Source organism: Amblyomma americanum, chromosome 7 (genome assembly GCF_052857255.1).
Source record: "Amblyomma americanum isolate KBUSLIRL-KWMA chromosome 7, ASM5285725v1, whole genome shotgun sequence".
Classification (NCBI taxonomy): Eukaryota; Metazoa; Arthropoda; class Arachnida; order Ixodida; family Ixodidae; genus Amblyomma; species Amblyomma americanum.
Window position 1 is genome coordinate 177,123,505 of NC_135503.1, and position 21,571 is coordinate 177,145,075.

Here is a 21,571-nt window from a genome sequence, read left to right on the forward strand (position 1 = left end):
ATACTGCAGTCAAAAGTTTCTGAACCCAAGGGGAAAAGTTTGACCTTGGCAAATTTTTATTACCAGCTTTATTGGCATTTTAAGCGGTGTATCGAAATGTCGCCGATACAGCATCGAATATCTGTATCGGAAATCAAATTAGGTTCTGTGTCTTGTATCGATATCGGAAATAAAAGTTTTCATGGTGTTGGTATATAAGACCATTTTTGAAGCGTAGTGCTCCCCTCTGTTCTGGAATCGTCATTGCTTCGGGGAAATTTTAAGACGAGGCAGGCATAAACTTTGTGACACACCCTCTGCCTCAACATGTGCACGTTTCTGTCATTCACTCTGACAAAATTGTCACGTCACCGAGTGGAGTCCTGATGAGAAGGGTGTGGACGCCCTCATGAGTGAATGGCCCCGTCAGGGTGCACTTGTCTGCTAGGAGCGCGTCTTGTTTCGTGTGAAGGGGCTTGCATTGGTTTTTTTTTTTGAATATCACGTCTTTTTTTCGTTACAGCACGTTCCTTTTGGTATGGCCGCGCTTTTAGCCGTGTGGTCTACTCTACCGTCGCCACCTAAGAGTAGCATGGTTTTAAAACCGCCGTGATGATTCCTCCTTTGTAGCGCACAGAAAATAGCATTAACATCAGCATGGTGCTGCGCTTGTGGGTGCGCTGTATTGTTTCAACTGTCGTACGTCTGCATTTATTTTCTTGTGGATTTAGCGTTATTCTGTTCACCATTGAAAAAAATTCTGGCTCCAATCTACGCTGTGAAGGCGGTTAGACCGCGAAGCTATAAAACGACACCCAATTACCCATTGCGACATCACTTGAAAATTCACACACGTGGCTCTACAAAGAAGGAAACCAGAGACAAGTGAAATGTACTTGAGCTATATGCTATATGCCTGATTTGATAGGAGATATGGTGTATGCATTCAATTTTTAGCTTCGCGTTTTTTGCTTACGACAACGACACGAAAACGCAACCGTAATCTTTACCGGGAAGCACACGCGGGGAGAAGGAACGTGCTTCGCATTCTTTGCAGGCGCCGTTATCAAACCGTATGCACTTCGCACTTCACACGATGGCTTCGAATGACGTCAACCCGTTTCCAAGCAGCTGCTGATGTTATGTTTACCGGGACGCTTCGGATGGTGTTCCCTTTGTTAGCACGCGCCTTATCATCCATCATGTAATTTTTATGCTTGTTTTGTGTTTTTTTTATGAAAATGAATACTTAGTGCATGCTGTATGCCTTATTTCAAAGGAAATTTGCGCTTTATGTGTTTCTATATAAATTTTGTATGTCGAGTCTTACTTTTAGTAATTTTATTTCTATTTTTTTCGCATATTTTTTTATATATTATTCTTTTTCTTTTTTACATTACGACTGCTTTATATTGCATGATATACGATTTCTATGCTTGTGGGTACTTTTCCATATTCAATTTTTAACATGGTCTTTTTTGTTTACGACGACGACGACACAAAAATTTCCTTAGACGGTAGAAGTATGAATCTTCGCCGTAAAACAAAACGAAGTTACGCCTGCTGCTTGTATTGGAATGCTCTTCATGCAGTATTGCGGCTTGCGGACCCCCATAAAGGCGAAGGTTACCTATAACTGAGCAGTAATGTCATCAGTTTATGACAACAATGTGATTTGAATTTGCAAATGAGTTTTAGTATACATTCCGAAATAATGAAAACCTGATTTGCGACGAGAAAGTTGTGCCTTTAGCGACGAAATTTGACTTATGTGGCCGATACTTTCTACTTTTCTCAGTCCTGGCAGCTCTTAGCTTGTGTCCTCTGTTTACTGATCCTGTTCCCTTCGTGATATGAGGTAAGTGGCGGTTCCTGGCCACAGCTGAGGTCCCATGAATCGGTCCCGGCAATTTCTAGCGTAGTCTTCATTGAGAGGGCCTGTTATGCATTTACTTCCACGCTTTCTTTTGTCGAAGTATGCCGGCTTCGGGCTTTTACTTAGTATTCAAACATGGTCAGTCATCATCATTAAACTTCAGGAATTTTAAACACACACAGAATGCAGCTCTCGTCACTGCGATGTGGCAGTAGCACGTTCTCGATGCAGGATTCGTACCCAGGAGCTTTCCGTTCAAACGCAGAGGCGCTCAGCGTCAGCCCTGCGTTCTTTAATGAAGCACTGGTTCATTTGATACTAACCTTATTCACCTACCTTTGCTAGCTTTCCTTTCGAGCTCCTTTCCAAACATTGTCGCTCACTGGTAAGTGTAAATTTTCTCTCGCTTAGCGCTACTCAGCCACTTTCGTTCCTGCCTTGCGGCGCCGATCCTGCCGGCATCCTAATAAAGTTTTATTTGTTCATTCGTTCTTTAGAGCACTTCTTTCCTTCGTCAGTATAAGCTTAAATTATGGTTGCTTCTGTTTTCGTTTGAAAATCGATGTTCCTTGTTATTTTATTTTCTACTCCAAAGCGTCGTTGCGAAATGTTGGGCTTTAAGTTGTCTACAAATCGACTAATGTCACGGCGTGGTTAAGCTTTCCGCGAAAAAGGTAGACAATTTCCGCGTCTCTCATTCCTGGTAACTAATCGCGAATATTTTCTAGGGCCACGAAGCTCTTCAGCCGTAGACATGCGCGCAGAGAAGGAAGCTAGCGTGCCATTGCCTAGAAGACGAGAAAGAGCTCCGGATCGCGAGGCGGCGAGGTTTCCACGCACAACTGAACAAGGACAGAATGGCCAGCGAGGACGCCCCAGCCCTGTCCGGTCCCCACGCGGTGCCGAACGCCGACGACAAAAGGGGTGAGTGACTGACTGAGTGTGGCTTGCTTGGGCCTCGAATATAGCGGCGAGGGGCCCCGAAAGCTCAGAGGGCTTTCTCGGCGCAACACCCGATCGCTGCGAGGTGCCTAGCTAGCTTTCTCTCGCAGCAATATGCTGCGCTCGAGTGAATGGTTGGAGCTTACACCTGCGTTCAACGACTGCCCTCGGTGCGCACGCGAAATGCATATGAACGAGGCCACCGCGGCATTCGTACGTGGCACAGTGACGGCTACTCGCTGGTAAACGCTCGCTAGCGAAGCGCGATGTGGAGGCTTCCAAACCTCGCTCGCTGGTCCACTTATTTGCCGAGTTATTTCTGCATTGCCTTACAAGGGAAATTGCGTGTTGCTTTCGTGGGCCCACGGTCGCGACGTTCATCTACAACGATGGGTAAATGTGCGCATCTGGACAGCTCTCCGGCTTCGCGCAATGGGGCGCAGCGCAGAGCTGTGTCATTATCGTTTCCGTCACCTGCGGTCGTCACGCTCACGGCCTCCGTCCAGCCTATGCGCTCTAAGCAAAGTTTCCCACGCAGCTGCTCAGAAATGCATTGTTTAGCACGGCTTAGGCGTGTGACCTTCGAGAGATGCAAGGACGTTCTAAGACAGCATTATAGACAGTGGACATCTCGTCACGTGTTCACACTGTTGCTTTGAACATCGGCCCGAGCTGTGGTTCCCGTCATGACGCACTTGTCACCGACGCGCCCTGTTTTCGTACTAGCGAGCTTTGTTCTATTTGTTGGCTCTTTACCGCACCCACTACAGTTGTTGCATTTGCTCGCAAAAATCTGCGATGTAAACGTAGCCACAAGGAAACAAGCATTTGAGTTTTACTAAGAACAAAAATGGGATGCCGTTGTCTTCACATGCTTGATTTCTATGGACCGGTTGCAACAAAGGGGCAGTGAGCATTATTAACTGTAATTATGCAAGCTCTATCAATCAGAGGCCTACTAAGGGACGACGTAGACGGAGAAGTCCCATTCCAACTGATTTAATCGTCAGAACCCGCTCTCTGTTTACACACGTTCCGCACGTTGCCAGCACGTTGCCCTGCAGCTTTTGTTGCCACTTGGTGGCCGGTTCACCTCACTTTCCTAGAAACTGTCGCTCTACCAACTTCCCTGGTAGCTGGAGAAGCAGGTCTTCGCTATGCTGTGGCAGAGAAACAACCTCGAATCTAATACAAATCTACAGTGTGCCGGAAGCATGGGCTGAAGGTGCGTCTCTGCGCACATCTCTGTTTTGTGGCTTTTAATAGTTGGCGCTCAACGCGGTCGGCAGGTTGTGATGACGACACAGAGTGACGTCACCTCTCTTGACCGATCAGCGGATTTCTTTTGGGACACCGGCTAGGTTTTAGTGTGACAACTCTACGCTGTCACATGAAACAAACGAACAGGAAAAGCGAAGCTCACATAATAAAACAAGTTCCTTTCTATGATTATGAGACGGAATGTGCACAGACATAGTTACCTCTAGTGTTACTTACTTGTTTCCAATTATTTCACGCGTGAGCATAACATAACTTCAAACGGCGTTTAAAGCCGGAACGCATTTGAGGCGCTATCTGCAATGAACCATGAGAAAACTACGCCGCGACGCCCTTACGTACAGTCGTAGGCCAAAGTAACAGACTTCTGCTCTGCACCACCTGTAGAATTGTAAGCAAGGGGATAACAATAAAATCTTTGGCACAAGGATTTTATTCAGAAGAACAATGTCTCTCGAATCGTTCACTGAGCGCATGCGTAAAACATGCATTCCTTCTGATAAAATTTCATTACTTTCTCATTGATAAAATCCTACTTTTTTTTCTCATGGAAGAAGCCCCACAAGTTCACGCACCACCTGGTCATGGCTTTAGCTCAAAATTGTTGGCCTTACCAGCAAAGGCCAGCCCGGGTTATCACACATACCCAAAGGGCATGTGCGGCAGTGTAAGGGCAAATTAGACTCAGTTCTGTTCTTTATCCAAAGGTGGTTTTCTCTTAGTCGTTCAGTTACACGTCGGTCCACAGTCCGCAGGTTAGGGGAATTTCATACACAACTCCAACAGAACACCCGACGTCGAGACGCTTCATGTAGTCCCGCACGCTGCTTCCTTCGGAGATATCTAAGAGCACAATCAGGCCAACTTGCGTGGAGCAGAGAATAGCAGCGGCACAGCGTAGAGATTGGCTACATTATGCAGATTGTGGGATATCCCGTGGATATACGGAAGAACCACCGGTCTGATTTCTTCTCAAATGCCAGCTTTCTCGGATGTTCTGGACTTAAGCATCTGCATAAGTATGTCCGCCATAGCGAACATGACAGAAACAGGAAAAACAGCTTTCAGCGGCCTACCAACGTGATTGTTGAGGCTGTCGTGGACAGGTTGAACACATGATATTTCCAAGGCTCCCCTCAAGCAGAACGTGCCAATGGCCCATTTCATCGTCTTGGAATGAAGTATTTAAACCATAACAGCGGTTTTCAGCCACATGGCGGGTATGTACCTCCAGCATGTGTGATGTGGTGCTGAGGTCAATACCTACAGGATAATCTGGATCTGACCAAGTTGGTTCATAGTGCACCTAAAACAGTAGCCAACGAGGAACAGCACGCAGCAAAGGAGACACGACCAATTTCGTTTCGTGTCTCCTTGCTGTGTGGAGTCCCTCGTTGGCTGTTTTAAGGTCCATACCTAAAAACTGAAATATGTTCTGGCCAGGTGATTCCTCGGAGAAGGCTGTGCAAGTGAAGCAATGACGTGGACGGTGGTTTCCTGGTGACGCAGTGCAGAATGTACGGTAATCGTGCTTCGATTTTAATTAGTGTTGTACTGTTTAAGGAAGTCGTAATCAACTGACGCGTGAAATCATAGGGGAACAAATATAGCAATCTCACCAAATAAGAGCAGTTTCGGTTTTTCTACTTCGGTCTAATCTTCAATGCAGAAGTGACTCTCCTTCGCTTTCCTCCATTGTTTGTGTAAATAAATGGCGCATTTTTGGCAAGTGCAAAGGGTGTTATGGTGGTAAATTGCTGTTCCTGCCCGCAAAGGGCACCTTGAGTCTCAAGGTGAAGTTACTTGGCGCCACCAGGGACCGTTAGTCTCATACCGAAGCTGTCATCCGCGCCGTGGGGATAGGTTTTAATGTGAAGGTTAGAAACCATGAACAGTGGCGGTCGGGGCCATGGTCAAGCCCTGGCCTAAAGGCTCCCCGTCTCTTTACCAGTCGGGGGGCTCCGGGACCTTCCTGAAGACAGTTGAACCACAGGCGACATTTGGGAACCGCCTGCGTACCCATATCGCATGCGTAATATTTCTTCTAATAAAACCTGATCGACCCCTGAAAAAGAGCCGCACCGATGAAGCTTTGCCAGAACTCGACTTGACTCTCATTATTTTCCTCGGTTCTTGATCATCCACTAGCTTGTAGACCATGGCCCAGTTGCTGCCATGTTTTTTTTTATTGCTAGGGCTCTCAATAAAATGACAGGCAAAAACTGCAGTGCAAAAAACTCTCATCCGGTGACCTTCTTGTCGAAGTGTCAAGAAAGACCACCCGATAACCTACTCAAGCAAAAGACAATTCGCTCACCTCCTGGTAAGCACCCACCACCCACGCAGCCTAAACACAGTACTAGGTGTTTTATCCGAACGCGACCTCATCAGTGAAATAGATTCAGATCTCCTTGAACGCCTCCAAGATCAAGGAGTCATTTCCCTTCACCGCATCACCTAGAAAGCGGAACGATGAAGAGGTGGCTACACCCAACATCATCTTGACATTTGAACTCTCCCGTCTTCCAGATGCTGGGAAAGCAGAATTCATTCACTGCAAAGTCCGCCCATATATCCCCGACCCCAGGTGCTTTAACTGTCAAGAGTACGGACACAAATCGAAAACATGCCGCGGAAAGCTCACATAAGCGGCAGGTGCTGCCTATAAGCACCCAACTGACAACTGCAGAGCCGCTCAAGTAAAATATCCAAACTACAACGGGCCACACGCCGCGTACTCGCGAATATGTAAGGCATTCCACCATGAAAAGAAAAACGTCAAATATAAGTCACAGAAAACATCACATTCTCGGAATCCCGGAAGAAGCTCTCGCTTTTCTTCGGAAGATCCTACGCTGACGCAGCGCGACGGGGGGGGGGGGGGGGGGGGGGGGGGTCGTCTCGTCACGGTGGGCACTCAATACAACATCGCTGATGCGCGCCCACCTCGGCTCCTCACCAAGCAGCCTCCGGCTGCACCAACACTTGCTCTCTCAGAGGTCTACTTTTCAAGGACCTCTGGGAAAACTCAGACAAATGTCAGAAAGAGTGTCTCCTCTTGAAAAATTAACACCTGCTTCCGCATCTTCATCGGAAGCAATGGAGGTTACACCGGGTTCTCAGAGTCGGAGCTGCTGAGGGAGTCCCCCAGAGAGAGACGGAGTTTCGTAGGCCGCCTTAAACCGAAAAGACATCTGCCAGCTATGCCGCAGGATAAAGCGGCTACATCTAGATAACCCTTACAAGTCTTCACTTCCTCACTAAGAACTATGGCTTTCTAGAGCATTACCCAATGGAACGGCCGAGATCTTCCGAATCTGGATGAAATATAAGAAATAATCGCACAATATCAACCAAACATGCCCACAAGAAACGCACTTAAATCCAAGGGATACAAACTTTCAAAAAATATGGAGGGAGGACAGAAAAGGCAGGACCCACTCATCAGATGGCATTGCTGTTGTGGCTCAAAATTCCATTCCCTCAGTGTCTCCCACTGGCTAATCAACTAGAGGCACTGGCAATACGAACATTAACTTTTGGCAGAGTAATAATCGTATGCGCCTTCTGTATCTCCTCAAATCATCGTCTGTCCTTTGATGAACTCGAAAAACTCATTGACATGTTTTCGAGCCATTCCTGTTGGTCGGCTGTTTTATTGCACACCACCTATTAGGGGAGGCACTAGAACTGGTTCTCGATCTGCAATAATCGAAAATTTCCTATTATCTTCTTGCTATTGCATATTCATTAAAAAAGGGCCAACTTATTTTAATACAGGGCGCAGTTGCTGATGGTTCTCCCTTGCTCTTGGCAGCTACTGAGAGTCTGTGATTGAAAATTGCTATGGAAGTAACGTCTTTCCTTATTTTCTTTAAAACCCACAAAAAATATCAACCCGAGGGTAAATATTCCTACGAAGCTTAAAGAACAGATTGCTGAGTGTAAGTTACTCTGGCAGCTATCAGAATTGCCCTGTTCATCAATTACAGGCCTAGGCATAGATGGATCTCAATGCATGATCACAGTGCATGTTATAGATACTGCTCAAAAATCCTTCCCACAGAGAGCAGGTAAAGTACAAAACAATTGAAGACCATGGCAGAATGCACAGTGAAAAAAGCTCGCCAGGACCAAAATATTTCATGGTGAAAGTTCCGCCTTTATCCTATGGTTGACAACTTAATAACCTTTAAGCATGCTAAAGAAAACGGCAGGCGTACTCGGCGTATATCCAAACAGGAAAGTTTGCAGTCGTTTCTCTCCTTTGTGGATTCCTACACAAATACGCGTAAAGTGTACAATAGACTAGAAGCACTTAAAGGACATAGTACACATACAATTCTGCTTGTTAGCACTGCTGGTGACACATTGCAGCACCAAGCAGATGCACTAGTCAAACACTTTGAATGCACTTTTAACTCGGCGCATTGTAGAGATTCCTTCTTCTGATACAAGCTTGCTGAGGAGCCGAAACTTATTGTAAAAAACGCCATCTGTGGGAAGATAAAATAGCCCATTTACTTTGCAATAGTTGAAGGTTCTATAAGGGCCGTCGTACAATAGTTTTGTAGCGGCTTCCGCCAGGACCGCTTGGCGAGCGGGCCGCTCGTTTTCGGCTTCCAGGCGGATGTGGGGCGGACAGGTTTTGTACGATCATGCACTTTGGCGCATACGAGGGAAGCGGATGGTCCCAGCATTCCGATTGGCGCGCCCGGTAGTGCCTTTAGTCGTCTGATCGCGTGCCGTGGAACAGGCATGCATGCTTCTAACAAAACACGCAGATATCTTGCAGTAGAAATTGCCCGTATTAATTGCGGCGTACTCGAGAGATCCGTTGCGTCAACGTTTTTTTTTTTCCTGCAAAATTTTTGTCGAAGGTACAGTCGTGGTCTGCTGTGATATGGCATGTATCTCGGTGCGGCCGATTCCAAGGGCCGCGAACGAACCCGTGACAAAAATTTGCAACATCGCAGGAGTCTGATCATCTGAAGCAATGATGTGGGAAAAGACATGTGGACCATTTATATCCAAGAGGCCGAAAAACGCTTCACATTGCGATCGTGAACTCCTTCTCGTTCGATAGCTATGTTTTCACAACGGTCGACGATTTGCCAAAATAACAGAAGGCTTTAGAAATAAAGATACACTCCAGAGATCTACAATCGGACATTACGCAATTTTAACCGCACTTAAGCCACCGTCCTTCCTTGCGGCGCTCTACGTGATCAAGGGACCCATACGGGACCCCGCAACGTCGTGTTTTTTTTTTCCTAGAAACTTTTGGCGAGTGTGAGATTACATAATTAAAACTTTTAGTCAGGTATTCAAAATGTACACTGCAGTGTTTTTTGCAATGCGGACACAGAAAAAAAAATAATTGCACTTGCAGGCTTTCCGAAGCATTTGCACAGTAATTGTCACTTTAATATGAAGACAACCTCCTCCCCAGCTCCCTACAGTCAACCGAATGTGAATGCAAAACACATGCTTGTGTGTGTGTGTGTGTGTGTGTGTGTGTGTGTGTGTGTGTGTGTGTGTGTGTGTGTGTGTGTGTGTGTGTGTGTGTGTGTGTGTGTGTGTGTGTGTGTGTGTGTGTGTGTGTGTGTGTGTGTGTGTGTGTGTGTGTGTGTGTGTGTGTGTGTGTGTGTGTGTGTGTGTGTGTGTGTGTGTGTGTGTGTGTGTGTGTGTGTGTGTGTGTGTGTGTGTGTGTGTGTGTGTGTGTGAGAGAGAGAATTGTGCATGCATTGAAATTAAAATTTAGCACACTGCTGTCAAACACAAATACAAATGCGCATGAGAAATTACGACTTTTCCAGCTATTTGGAACTGGTAAAATGAGTTGTAATTAACGTAGTTCTGCATTTTACAGAACAGTGACAATGCAACAATAGTGACTTATTTTTGTTGTTTTTATTTTCAGTACATTATGAAGGCCAAAATAGAAATAGCACTGTGCGGCTGCAAAGAGGCTTAGACGTGCATCACTTGGCTATAGTGCAAGCCCTTGTTCTGCACAGTGACAGCGGGCCATAAGGTAGTCCTGTAGCATTCCTTCATGAGCTCATGTTGCCGTTGCACAAGTCAGACTACAGCGTTGAAAATAAGTATGGGAAGTTCTGCTGAAGGCCATGTCGTTGTTGTCGTCTGCAAAATAAGCTGGCATATACTCTGTGCAACTCCAAAGCATTCTCAAATGTCGCTGTGAATGCAAAGCAATTTGGGTGCCTTTGTATTGCATAAAAGTCTACACATGTCTTCCTATTACTATAAACATAATGAGATGTGAGAGCCAGTAAACTGGATTACAGGTACAGGAAATGCAAGAACCGATTTGGATGGTTTACATTGCAACGGCTCCTGGCATAGGCTGGGAAAGAATACTTTGTAGAGACAGGGAAACAGGATACGATGACCCTATATACTGATTATTCCGAGCAAACACCAACATCTGAAGCAGAATTTGTAAAACTAAATTTTCGGTATGAGATATATGATGTTGCACAATAAAATAAAATAATAATTGAGCCACTTAAGTATGTGAAAGGCATATATTCGTATGCTCTCTGATGCAACTTAAAACCAAAGTTTAAGAGTTATTTTCACTCATTAGTGAAATGTATAATTACTGAAAGTAAAGTGACCAGTTCCCAATCTAGCCAGCAAAAGTGAGCATTGTTTACTGTAAACTTAAGTTTATACCACTCAAGACGCTTTGAATTTTAGAGTGTGCTATTAGTTGCTGACTATTAACATCGTCACCAAAATATACCTACTTCAATGCCAGTCTGGTTTTCACAGAAAGAAATTAAATTAGGCATTGATAGGCATCAGAAATTTGGAAAAGACCAATTAGAAGTTAGGCCGAAGAATGCCAAAAAAAAACAGAAAAGCAGTGATGTCTTTTGTTTTCACTGGTGTCTCTTTGCTGCAACTCGAAGTTTAGGGCTTTTGTGTCCAAGATGAATCAACGGCCCTGTTAACACTATCCTGAATATAGAAATGTACACATGCATAAACATGCATTCGTGGCATTCTCACTGAGCAATTTTATGATGAGCCAAGTTATGATGGTGGTGTATTGCTTAGCTGAAGAGACGATAATAGAGAAAAAAAGAATTTTCATTCTTTCATTGGCAACTTTATTGAACCAAAAAGGTTGCGTTGTCACCACCGTGGATGCGGTGTTGAGTCCAGGCTTCAGGCGATAAATCTGAGAGATAGGCTTAATAATGCATGCTTAGCTTTTCAGTGCACAGGTTCAGCTGGCTAGACCTAGCTTGTGCACAGTGTGCAAGTTAGCGTAAATGCAACTGTATACCGTCCGACAAAACTGTTGTGTAAATCTTCCCCAATATTACTTGCATAGATTATGAGGAAAGTTCTTAGGCTTAATACGGCATTGTATTGGTTTGCTGAGCTGAGCTAGCGTCTAAGCACTTCATTAGAACGAACCGCAGCGGTGACCAGGTTGTTGAGCATCCGCCTCGCATGCGGGAAGTGCGGGGTTCGATCCCCAGTGCCGCCGGGTACCCACCGGTGATACAACGAGTACAAGCTTTCCGTTGGACTGGTTCTCGGCTTATTTAGGATGAAATGCTTGGTAAATCGGTCTTAGACACCACCTTGAGAAAAATAAAATACCTTGTCATTGCGCTCTTTGGCCATAAATGCCCTTGCGCCATAAAAATACAAAATCATCATCATCACTTCATTGTAACAATATATTTTGCTATAGCTAACAGTACTAAATGACAATACATGAGTTGTCAGCTTTAGCATGATGTGCCAGGTGGAAACATGATGAGTTTGTAATTTACTAATATGAAGTAATCAACCATTAGCATCCAAGCACAGCCATAGGCTACAAAGGAAAGCTTCGTAGCTCTTCTTTGTTGCCTTATGGCTGCACTTTAATTACTCCCGTATTACAATTATTCTCTGCGTTGGGAACCACTTCAATCAGTGGATAAACATCATCATTTAGTGGGTGGATTTCTGCAGTGACCAGCTCAAAGGACAAGAGGTGAGTAAGCCTTGTGAGGTGGAAGGCCATTCCAGCCTTTAGTGGCAAAAACAGAAATCTACCTTGAAATGCAGTGGCATGAGCTAACTGAGGCACAACAGTACTTGTGCGGCTTGTGCAGAAAGAACCATGAGTAAAACAGATTATTTGGTTATGTGACGATGAAGAGTTAAAAAAATCCTGCAGTTTCTGCACGACATGAAGAAATTTGAAGGCTCGCTTTTGGTGCTGGACGCTGCAGTTTCAACAATAATCTGAGAACATAAAACAAGGGCCAAGGTCTGAACTCATTCCAGGATTTAAGTTAGGTTTGTGCCATGTGCCATTAGACCGTGCATGGTGATGTCACACATGGCATCTTAATGGAAATATCTTGGAATACAGCGATGCTGAATACATGTTATCGTGAAAATATCCTAGGTTCTAGGTGGGCATATAAGCGTTATGAGGTGAGACAATGGTACATTGCGAGCCATGCGAATGGCTGAGTGTTTGAACCAGTATACAGTGAATACACCTTTCTCGGTAAGGCCTTATAAGTAGGCAAAATGTAGCTTTGCTGACAATCAAAGAATATAAGTTCATTCTTAGTAACATTAGCAAACAGGCCATTCTACAGTATGCAAAATGTTGTTTTGGAGAACTGAAACATGGGTATTTGTTGCAAGATGGGAGACCCCGTAAGGCCATCAGTGAAGGCAAGTAACAAAACACTGAAGGGAAAGTCATAATGAAGATAATAAAAGCTGAGGCCCAAGGGCAATGCCTTGGGGGACGTCCAAGATTGCAGGAAAAGGCAGAATGCATAAGAATTGGCGATGGAAACCTGCCGACGGCTGGATTTTTAAGCTTGGATCCAGTTTAGAGCTATTGGATACAAGTTAAAGCACGACAAAAAGCCATACATAAATAAGAGATTCACATGTTTTTCAAAGCCATGAAAAATAGCACCGCGGGTGTTATTGCCGTCAAGGTGCATGTCGTGAAGAACAAGAGCAAGTTTGCTATTGCAGGAATGTTTTCTAAATCTTGCTAATTGGGATGAAACAACTTAATGAGCCAAAACAACCTAGCAGGGCAAGAGTGCAAAATGTGTTTTATGATTTGCAACACATGGCAATGGCATAAATAAGGTCATAGGTGCTGGGTAACGATGGGTAAGAAACATAGAGGGGACAAGCTATGATAAGGCAGGAAGCTATCTGCACAGTATGCACTAGATATGCGTACACCGTACTTCCTGTCATGCTGATGCTTGCTGCAAATTTCACAAAACTTGATACGAGCGTACCGTCGGGTGAACCGGTGTTAAGTTGGCGTGTTGAAACTGCTCTAATGGACGAGGACAACATATTAGCGAGAATTGCTAATATGTTCAGGCACTGGTGTTGTTTTTCATCGTCTTTGTTCCTAACTTATCTTTACCAGCTTTACAAGGCTCAATTTGCAGTCTGCTGTTTTACGTGGTGTCAGGTAAAGTGAATCGCTATTCTTCAACCAAAAAAACTGCAGTGCCATACAACACATCCTTCTAAATGTCTTCATAATTTGCAAGATAAATGTAGTTTTTTAGTCCCGTAGTAAATTTAACGCAGAATAATTGCTTTTGTCATAACCAGAACTGAAAAAACAACCATAATTTCACATATACAGCCAGTTCTCTTTAGTACAGTCCTCGTTAATATGGACTCAAACTATTGACAACGTTTCTGGGGAGAAAACTTTTATCAATACACTTACGCTTTGCTAACATAGAAACTTGCTGATCAGAGTGGGCAGAGAGAAAATGCTTAAGACTATTGTCGCATGTGTTCTTGTCCCATTAATCTGCACAATGAAAAGGCTTAAAACTTTGGATTTGAGCAGATAAATCAAACCCTGCCTCAATCATATACCTTTCTTGCACACTGGAATTTCCATCACAATGCTTGCCTCACTGTCTGCACAGAATGTTATGCTAACCTGTGGACTACCAGGCACACTGACTTCTAACCAGCTCACGCATTTTCTGGTTGCCAAAGCACTTCTCTTTCTAGTGTAAAATTCACTGTTGGGTCTCTGCGACTCACATCCTGGCTTGGATTGGTCATTGCACAAAATGAAATAACCTGCTTAAAATGGAAACAACAGAACCGCTTGCTTATGTTATAACCTCACATATGCCTAACCGCAGCCTAAACGCAGTACACGGCAGAAGAAAAGAAAAATGGAACACTCCAGATTCAGGCTTGCGCAGCGGGCAAGAACAGTTCTATACGCTGCTGCAAATCGGGGAATGTGCTAATGCAAGCAGCAACAGCCATTTCATTCAATCCAAGGAGTAAAGGAATGGGTTCAAATTAAATGCGGTCTTTGCCTTGACAGGTAAACGGTTCCATTGATACCACAGGACTCTCAGAAACCGGGCGACGTCGGTACTGCAGAACCAACCACCATGCAACAATGCTTAGCACGTTTCAAAGAACTGAAATAAACCTTGTTATTGTAACTTTGAATGCTTGCCGGAATGATACTGTCGTGACCACACAAATGTGAATGGCTAAGTGGGCCACAAAACCTAGCCGATCACAGAAGAACGTGCAAATATGTATCTATAGGTCAGAAAATAAATTTTTGTTAGTGTAAAATGAGAGGAGGATCAAGGAAATCTGGCAAGCGTTCAACACTTCCGACACACAGCTGATTGTGCTCATCATCGCCGTCACTCAGTAGACAAGTAATCACGTGCGTAACAAACAGTCACAGTAAAAAGAAGGTAGCAGATAGACGTTTGCATGTGCATCCATGACATCTCTTTCTCAAGGCTTCCAAAATGTGTTGATAAACAAACTGGTGGGGTTGACCCAGGCAGTACTGCTCAACAACCGCTTAACACCAGTAAAGCCGAGTTCATGGGCTGCTCTGCAACAATAGCATTGTGCACACATCATCCACTTTCGTACCAGTGATATCCCGATCGAAAGGTAGCGTGAGAAAAATGAACATAAGTGTCAGGGCCCATGAGGCGCTTCAAGATCACCGCATTTTTCTGATTACAATAGAAACCAAGATCCCACTTAAACTTCATATTGCCAAGCATTTGTCAAAGCAAAAAGAGAAAAAAAGCAAAGGGAAAGATTTTCTTAGTGTAGCTATATATATATATATATATATATATATATATATATATATATATATATATATATATATATATATATATATATATATATATATATATTCAAAGTTGAAAACGCTTCATTTAGCCATAGATTTATTTTGAGTCGACGTTTCGGACAGGCTCTGTCCGAAACGTCGACTCAAAATAAATCTATGGCTAAATGAAGCGTTTTCAACTTTGAATTTTTGCCTCTAGCAACCAAATACGTTTATCTTTCTATACTATACTATATATATATATATATATATATATATATATATATATATATATATATATTGACACGAGGATTGGAAGTTGAAGAAGAAAGAGATCGCAGCCTCTAGAAGTAGACGACGCTGAAGTGTAGGTCCGTTTCTCTGGTGCCCTCGTTCAGCCGCTGCAGTTCCTTTTCAGTGTAACAACTGTTACACATCTGGTGGAGCAGTGCGGGGTACGCTTCCCGACCTGCGTACGCCTACGAGATAAAGACGGCACTCACACCGGTCCATCAGCGCCGAAGCCGCCGCCTCCGCAGTGAGACACCTGAGTTCGGGCCTCTTGACAACCCACCGGAAATGGCCACAGACAGTAGGTTCCCGGCGCCCACCCTCTACCACACGCCGAGAACACCGCCATCTTTTCACGGCGACGTGTACGAAGATGCGGAAGACTGGCTGGACAACTTCGAGCGGGTCGCCCGCTACAACGGTTGGAGCGACGACCGTAAGCTCCATAATGTGTATTTTGCGCTCGAGGACTCCGCAAGGACATGGTACGAGAACCACGAGAGCAACCTGTCAACCTGGGAGACATTTCGCCAAAATCTCATGGCTACATTCCCCAACGCAGACCGCCGGGAGAAAGCTGAAGCTGCGCTTCGCTTCCGTAACCAGCGGACTAACGAAAGCGCCCGCATGTATGTAGAGGACATGACGCGCCTCTTCAAGCGTGCTGACCCATCCATGGCGGAGGAGACGAAGCTTTGCCACCTCATGCGCGGGGTCAAGCAGGAACTTTTCGCCGGTCTTGTGCGCAGTCCACCGCGTACTGTTGCCGAATTCCTCACGGAAGCGACTACCATGGAGACAACGCTCCTGCAACGAGCCCGGCAATACAATCCGGATGTAAGCACGCTTGGGCCCGCTGTTTCTTCGATGCCGCTAGGGAGTGATGCGGCCGTTTTACGGGACCTAATCAGGTCGATCGTCAGGGAGGAATTACAAGCCCTCCAGCTGCCTCCCAGCGCGCCGTCTGTTACATCGCTGTCTGAAGTCGTCCGGGACGAGGTGCGTCTAGCAGCACAGCAGCAACAACTGCCTGAGATCCCAAGACAGACTGAGGTCAGACCAACCTATGCATCTGTCCTCTGCCGGGCCCCAACACCAGGCTATGACGTGAATACCGCGACTCACGCAGCGCAGCAGTCTGGTCTTTCCCGTGTGCCTGCTCGACCAGCTTATCGGCGGCCACGGAAGTGTGAAGTGTGGCGTGCACCGGACCGGCGGCCCCTTTGCTACCACTGTGGTGAGGCGAGACATCTTTACAGGGCCTGCCCGTACCGCCGAGTGGGTCTGCGTGGTTTCGCGCCCGACGACCCTTGCCCCCGGAATGGCGAACGACCATTCGAAATTGAAGCTCATCTGTCGGCCCGTCAGAGGCCTGGGACATGCGGTCGCTACGATCCGAGGTCGTCATCTCCGCTGCGTTACCGTTCCCTAAGCCCTCGCCGAGACGCCGGCTACCCTGAGCGGCGTTCTTGTAGTCCACGCCGGGAAAACTAATTCCAGCGGTCTCCGGAGGCAAGGCCGCTGCTGTCGGGAAAACTGAAGATCCTCCGCCGCCGATATACCGATATGCAGATTCCTCACCGGGGCAGGGTAGCGACAGCATCCGACGCGCTACTTCTGATTTGCGTGTGACGATTGACGGAACTGACACCATCGCTTTACTTGATACTGGGGCTGACTATTCCGTGATGAGCCACACCCTCGTCCAGGAATTGAGCAAAGTTTTGACACCATGGTTGGGCCCTAGCATTCGCACGGCTGGAGGGCACCTCATTATCCCGGCCGGAAGGTGCACAGCCCGAGTCGGCATCCGCGATTTCGTCTACGTGGGTGAATTCGTCGTGTTGAGCGAGTGTTCGAGAAATTTGATCCTGGGCCTCGACCTTCTACAGGCAAACGGTGCTGTGATCGATCTACACAAGGCGCGAGTCACATTTTCGACGAAGCAAGCCGTGGCGCAAAGTAACACAGAAGGCCCAGGAGTCAACGCTCTGCGTATAGTCGAAGACGACGTAATGCTGCCACCGCGGTCCAGTGTGCTGGTGTTAGTGAGGAACGACTCGTTTCACGACTACGAAGGTATTACGGACAGTCACCCTTCGCTGTTGCTCGAGAAGGGTGTGGCTATCGCGCGCGGTCTTGTTGAACTGAATGACGGCTGTGCGACAGTTTTTCTGACGAATTTCACGAACGAAATTCAGCACCTCGCCAAGGGAACGGCCGTCGCCTTCCTCGACGACGTGGATAGGTTACCGAATCTGTGCCCCGTACAGGTGAATCTTCACGACGATGCCGCACCAAGTAACGCCCTTCAGAAGGTTAAAATCAACCCGGAGTTGTCACCTTCTGTCGTCGCTGCTACTTGATTTTAAAGATTGATTCGCGGCGAGCTCCAAGGTCGGACGTACGCCGGTAGCCACGCATCGCATTGTCACCGATTCGGCCACGCCACCAGTTTGTCAGCGTCCATACCGCGTTTCGCCTAAAGAGCGCGAAGCTATTAGGACGCAAGTCGATGAAATGCTTGCAGACGACGTTATACAGCCGTCAACAAGTCCGTGGGCGTCGCCGGTGGTCCTGGTGAAAAAGAAAGGACAACGTTGCGATTTTGTGTTGATTACAGGAAACTGAATAATGTTACCAAAAAGGACGTATACCCACTCCCGAGGATCGATGATGCCCTTGACCGACTCCGGGAAGCCAGGTTCTTCTCTTCATTAGATCTGAAAAGCGGATATTGGCAGATCGAGGTGGACGAGCGAGACCGCGAGAAAACGGCTTTCGTGACACCCGACGGTCTGTACGAATTTAAGGTGCTCCCGTTTGGACTTTGCTCCGCTCCGGCCACATTTCAACGCATGATGGACACTGTTTTAGCTGGTTTGAAGTGGCAGACGTGCCTTGTGTACCTGGACGACGTGGTCATCTTTTCGTCTAGCTTCGAACAACACTTGCAGCGATTGCGCATTGTCCTTCAAGCTCTTCAGTCTGCACAACTAACGATCAAGCCAGAGAAATGCCATTTCGCCTGCGAGGAGCTCCGTTTCTTAGGACATGTTGTCAGCGCACAAGGTGTTCTTCCAGACCCTGACAAGACTTCCACCGTCTCCAGTTTCCCACGCCCGACCGACAAGAAGGCCCTCCGACGTTTTTTGGGCCTCTGCTCGTATTACCGCCGCTGAGCCATTGACTGCCTTGACTCGAGATGACACACCCTTCGTATGGGGAAGTGCCCAAGACGCAGCCTTCGAGGAACTCCGCTGCCGCCTTCAAAGTCCACCAATACTAGTTCATTTTGACGAGAATGCAGAGACTGATGTCCACACTGACGCCAGCGATGTCGGCCTCGGAGCGATCCTCGTACAGTGGCAGGACGGCGCAGAGCGAGTAATCGCCTACGCGAGCCGCACACTTTCTCGATCGCAACGGAACTATTCGACGACCGAAAAAAAGTGCCTTGCCGTCATCTGGGCTCTGAATAAGTTTCGACCTTACATCTACGGCCGACCATTTCGTGTTTTCAGCGATCATCACTCGCTATGCTGGCTGGCCAGCATTCAAGACCCTTCTGGGCGGTTGGCCAGATGGAGCCTCCGTTTACAGGAGTACGACGTTACGGTCGTCTATAAATCGGGTCGGCAGCACCACGACGCGGACTGTTTATCACGAGCGCCCGTGGAACCGGCTGCGCAAGACATCCCCGAAGATTGCCCTGTTCTTTGTGCCATTAGCATCTCCCGTATAGCGCAGCTTCAACGAGCAGATTCTGAGTTGGCGCCACTCGTTAAGTATCTGGAGGGTTTGAATTCTCATGTACCTCGTGTGTTTCGCTGTGGACTACAGACCTTCATTCTGCGGCGTGGAGTCCTCTACAAGCGCAACTTTGACAGCAACAAAGATACGTTTCTGCTTGTTGTGAGATCCCAGTTACGCTCCGAAATCTTAAGCGCTTATCATGATGAACCATCCGCCGGCCCTTGGGGGTTAGTCGCACACTGGCAAAGATTCGGCTTAAGTATTATTGGCCCAATTTACTCCCATCCGTGTGTAGATACATAACAACAAGCCGGGATTGCCAACGGCGCAAATCTCCTCCTCTGAAGCCAGCCGGCTTTCTGCAGCCCATAGCACCACCAAAGACCCCTTTTCAGCAAATTGGCATACACCTCCTCGGCCCTTTTCCGAAGTCGAACAGGGGAAACCGGTGGATTGCGGTCGCGACAGATTATTTGACCCGATACGCTGAGACCACGTCACTTGCAAACGGTACTGCTGCTGAAGTCGCCGACTTATGCGTCCACAACATCGTCCTGCGTCATGGCGCTCCTGCAGCTCTCATTACTGACCGTGGAGCTGCTTTTACGGCCCGCTTCACTCAGGCTGTACTCAAGCTCACGCACACCAGCCATAGGCGTACAACTGCCTACCACCCGCCTCAGCGACGTAACGTACGAAGTTGCACCAGCCTCGCCAGCTCGTTCATCGCACAACGGCAAGCGCAGCGACGTTGTGCATGTGGTGCGAATGAAGCCGCACTACGAGCGACCCCCCGAGTGACTTTCCGGCTGCATGTAGTCATATTCCGTGATGTCAGACTCGTGGTGCACCTCTTGAACACTTTTTCTCCCCGCTATTCGGTTTATAGTAACACCGCCTCGGGGCGATGCTCCTGAAGAGGGGGCAGTGACACGAGGATTGGAAGTAGAAGAAGAAAGAGATCGCAGGCTCTAGAAGTAGGCGACGCTGAAGTGTAGGTCCGTTTCTCTGGTGCCCTCGTTCAGCCGCTGCAGTTCCTTTTCAGTGTAACAACTGTTACAATATATATAATATACCAAAAGTGATTTCTGGCAGCTGATTTGGTCAATATAATAAAATCAGCAAAAATTGAAGAAACGGCGTGAATTAAATCCTGTTATGTTTCTTCAACTTTTGGTGCTTATATATATATATAGACAAACTTAAGGAAATGAGGGGCTCGTTTGATAAACTTATGAACGGAGCCAACAGTCACCGAAACCAAGGTGCACAGGGGAATGTTTAATTTTTTTTATTAACGTGTAGCACTGATCAGTGGGATAATAATACATCGATTAGTCTATCAGTTAAAGAAAATTACTTACAAAGCAGCAGAAAAACAACCATGCCGCCTGTGGGATCCGAACCCACGACCGTACGTGCTACGTCCGCCGCTATGGACGAGGGTGGCGCTCGTGAACATTCTCAAGGTTCGCTTACACCCAATAAACATAAATACCCACGAGAGCAGCAGATTGGACAGTCGTCGCCGTAGCTCAGTTGGTAGAGCACCGCACGCGATATTCGGAGGTCGTGGGTTCGGATCCCACCGGCGGCATGGTTGTTTTTTCTGCTGCTTTGTAAGTAATTTTCTTTAAGCGATAGATTAATCGATGTATTATTATCCCACTTATCAGCAGTACACTTTAATAAAAAATTAAATATTCTCCTATGCACCTTGGTTTCGGTGACTGTAGGCTCCCTTCATAAGTATATATATATATATATATATACGGGCTCAGTGAACATAGCGGGACGAGGGCTCAGTCTCAGGCATTGTAACGGTCACTGAACCCTTGTCCCGCTATTTTGACAGTTTGATCAGCATTATCCCACCCACATTTCCATCTTACCTTAAAGACACCAGCCAACCATTTCTTAACAGATATTATTGACCTTGATGTCCCTCATGGTTCGCTACTTGTGACCATGGATGTAGCTTCTCTATATACTAACATTCCACATGAAGATGGTATTCGCGCGGTACTCCACGCGTATGAGGATATAAGTTTCGACAAGGTGGTCGATACATCCACCCTTGAGTTCCTATTGAGGCTAATTCTCCAGTTAAATAATTTTGAATTCAATGGCGAGCATTTTGTACAAGTGAGCGGTACCTCAATGGGGACAAAAATAGGCCCGAATTATGCAAATAATTTTATGGGATTACTTGAGGGAAAATTCCTTGGAAGTTGTAGCTTAAAACCCTTCTATTACAAGCGCTACATAGATATTTCTCTCATCTGGCAGCA

The 21,571-nt window shown here is 46.5% G+C and overlaps 1 protein-coding gene across 1 annotated transcript in view; it reads left to right on the forward strand.

Moving 5' to 3' along the window:
- Positions 1 to 2,655: 2,655 nt before the first annotated feature.
- The window catches only part of LOC144096771 (chitinase-3-like protein 1), a 1,054,958-nt gene continuing 1,036,042 nt past the window's right edge, over positions 2,656 to 21,571 (forward strand). Inside the window, exon 1 of the mRNA XM_077629650.1 lies at positions 2,656 to 2,779. Coding sequence (XP_077485776.1) covers positions 2,713 to 2,779 — 67 coding nt within the window. The 5' untranslated portion in view covers positions 2,656 to 2,712. The remainder of the gene's footprint in view (positions 2,780 to 21,571) is intronic.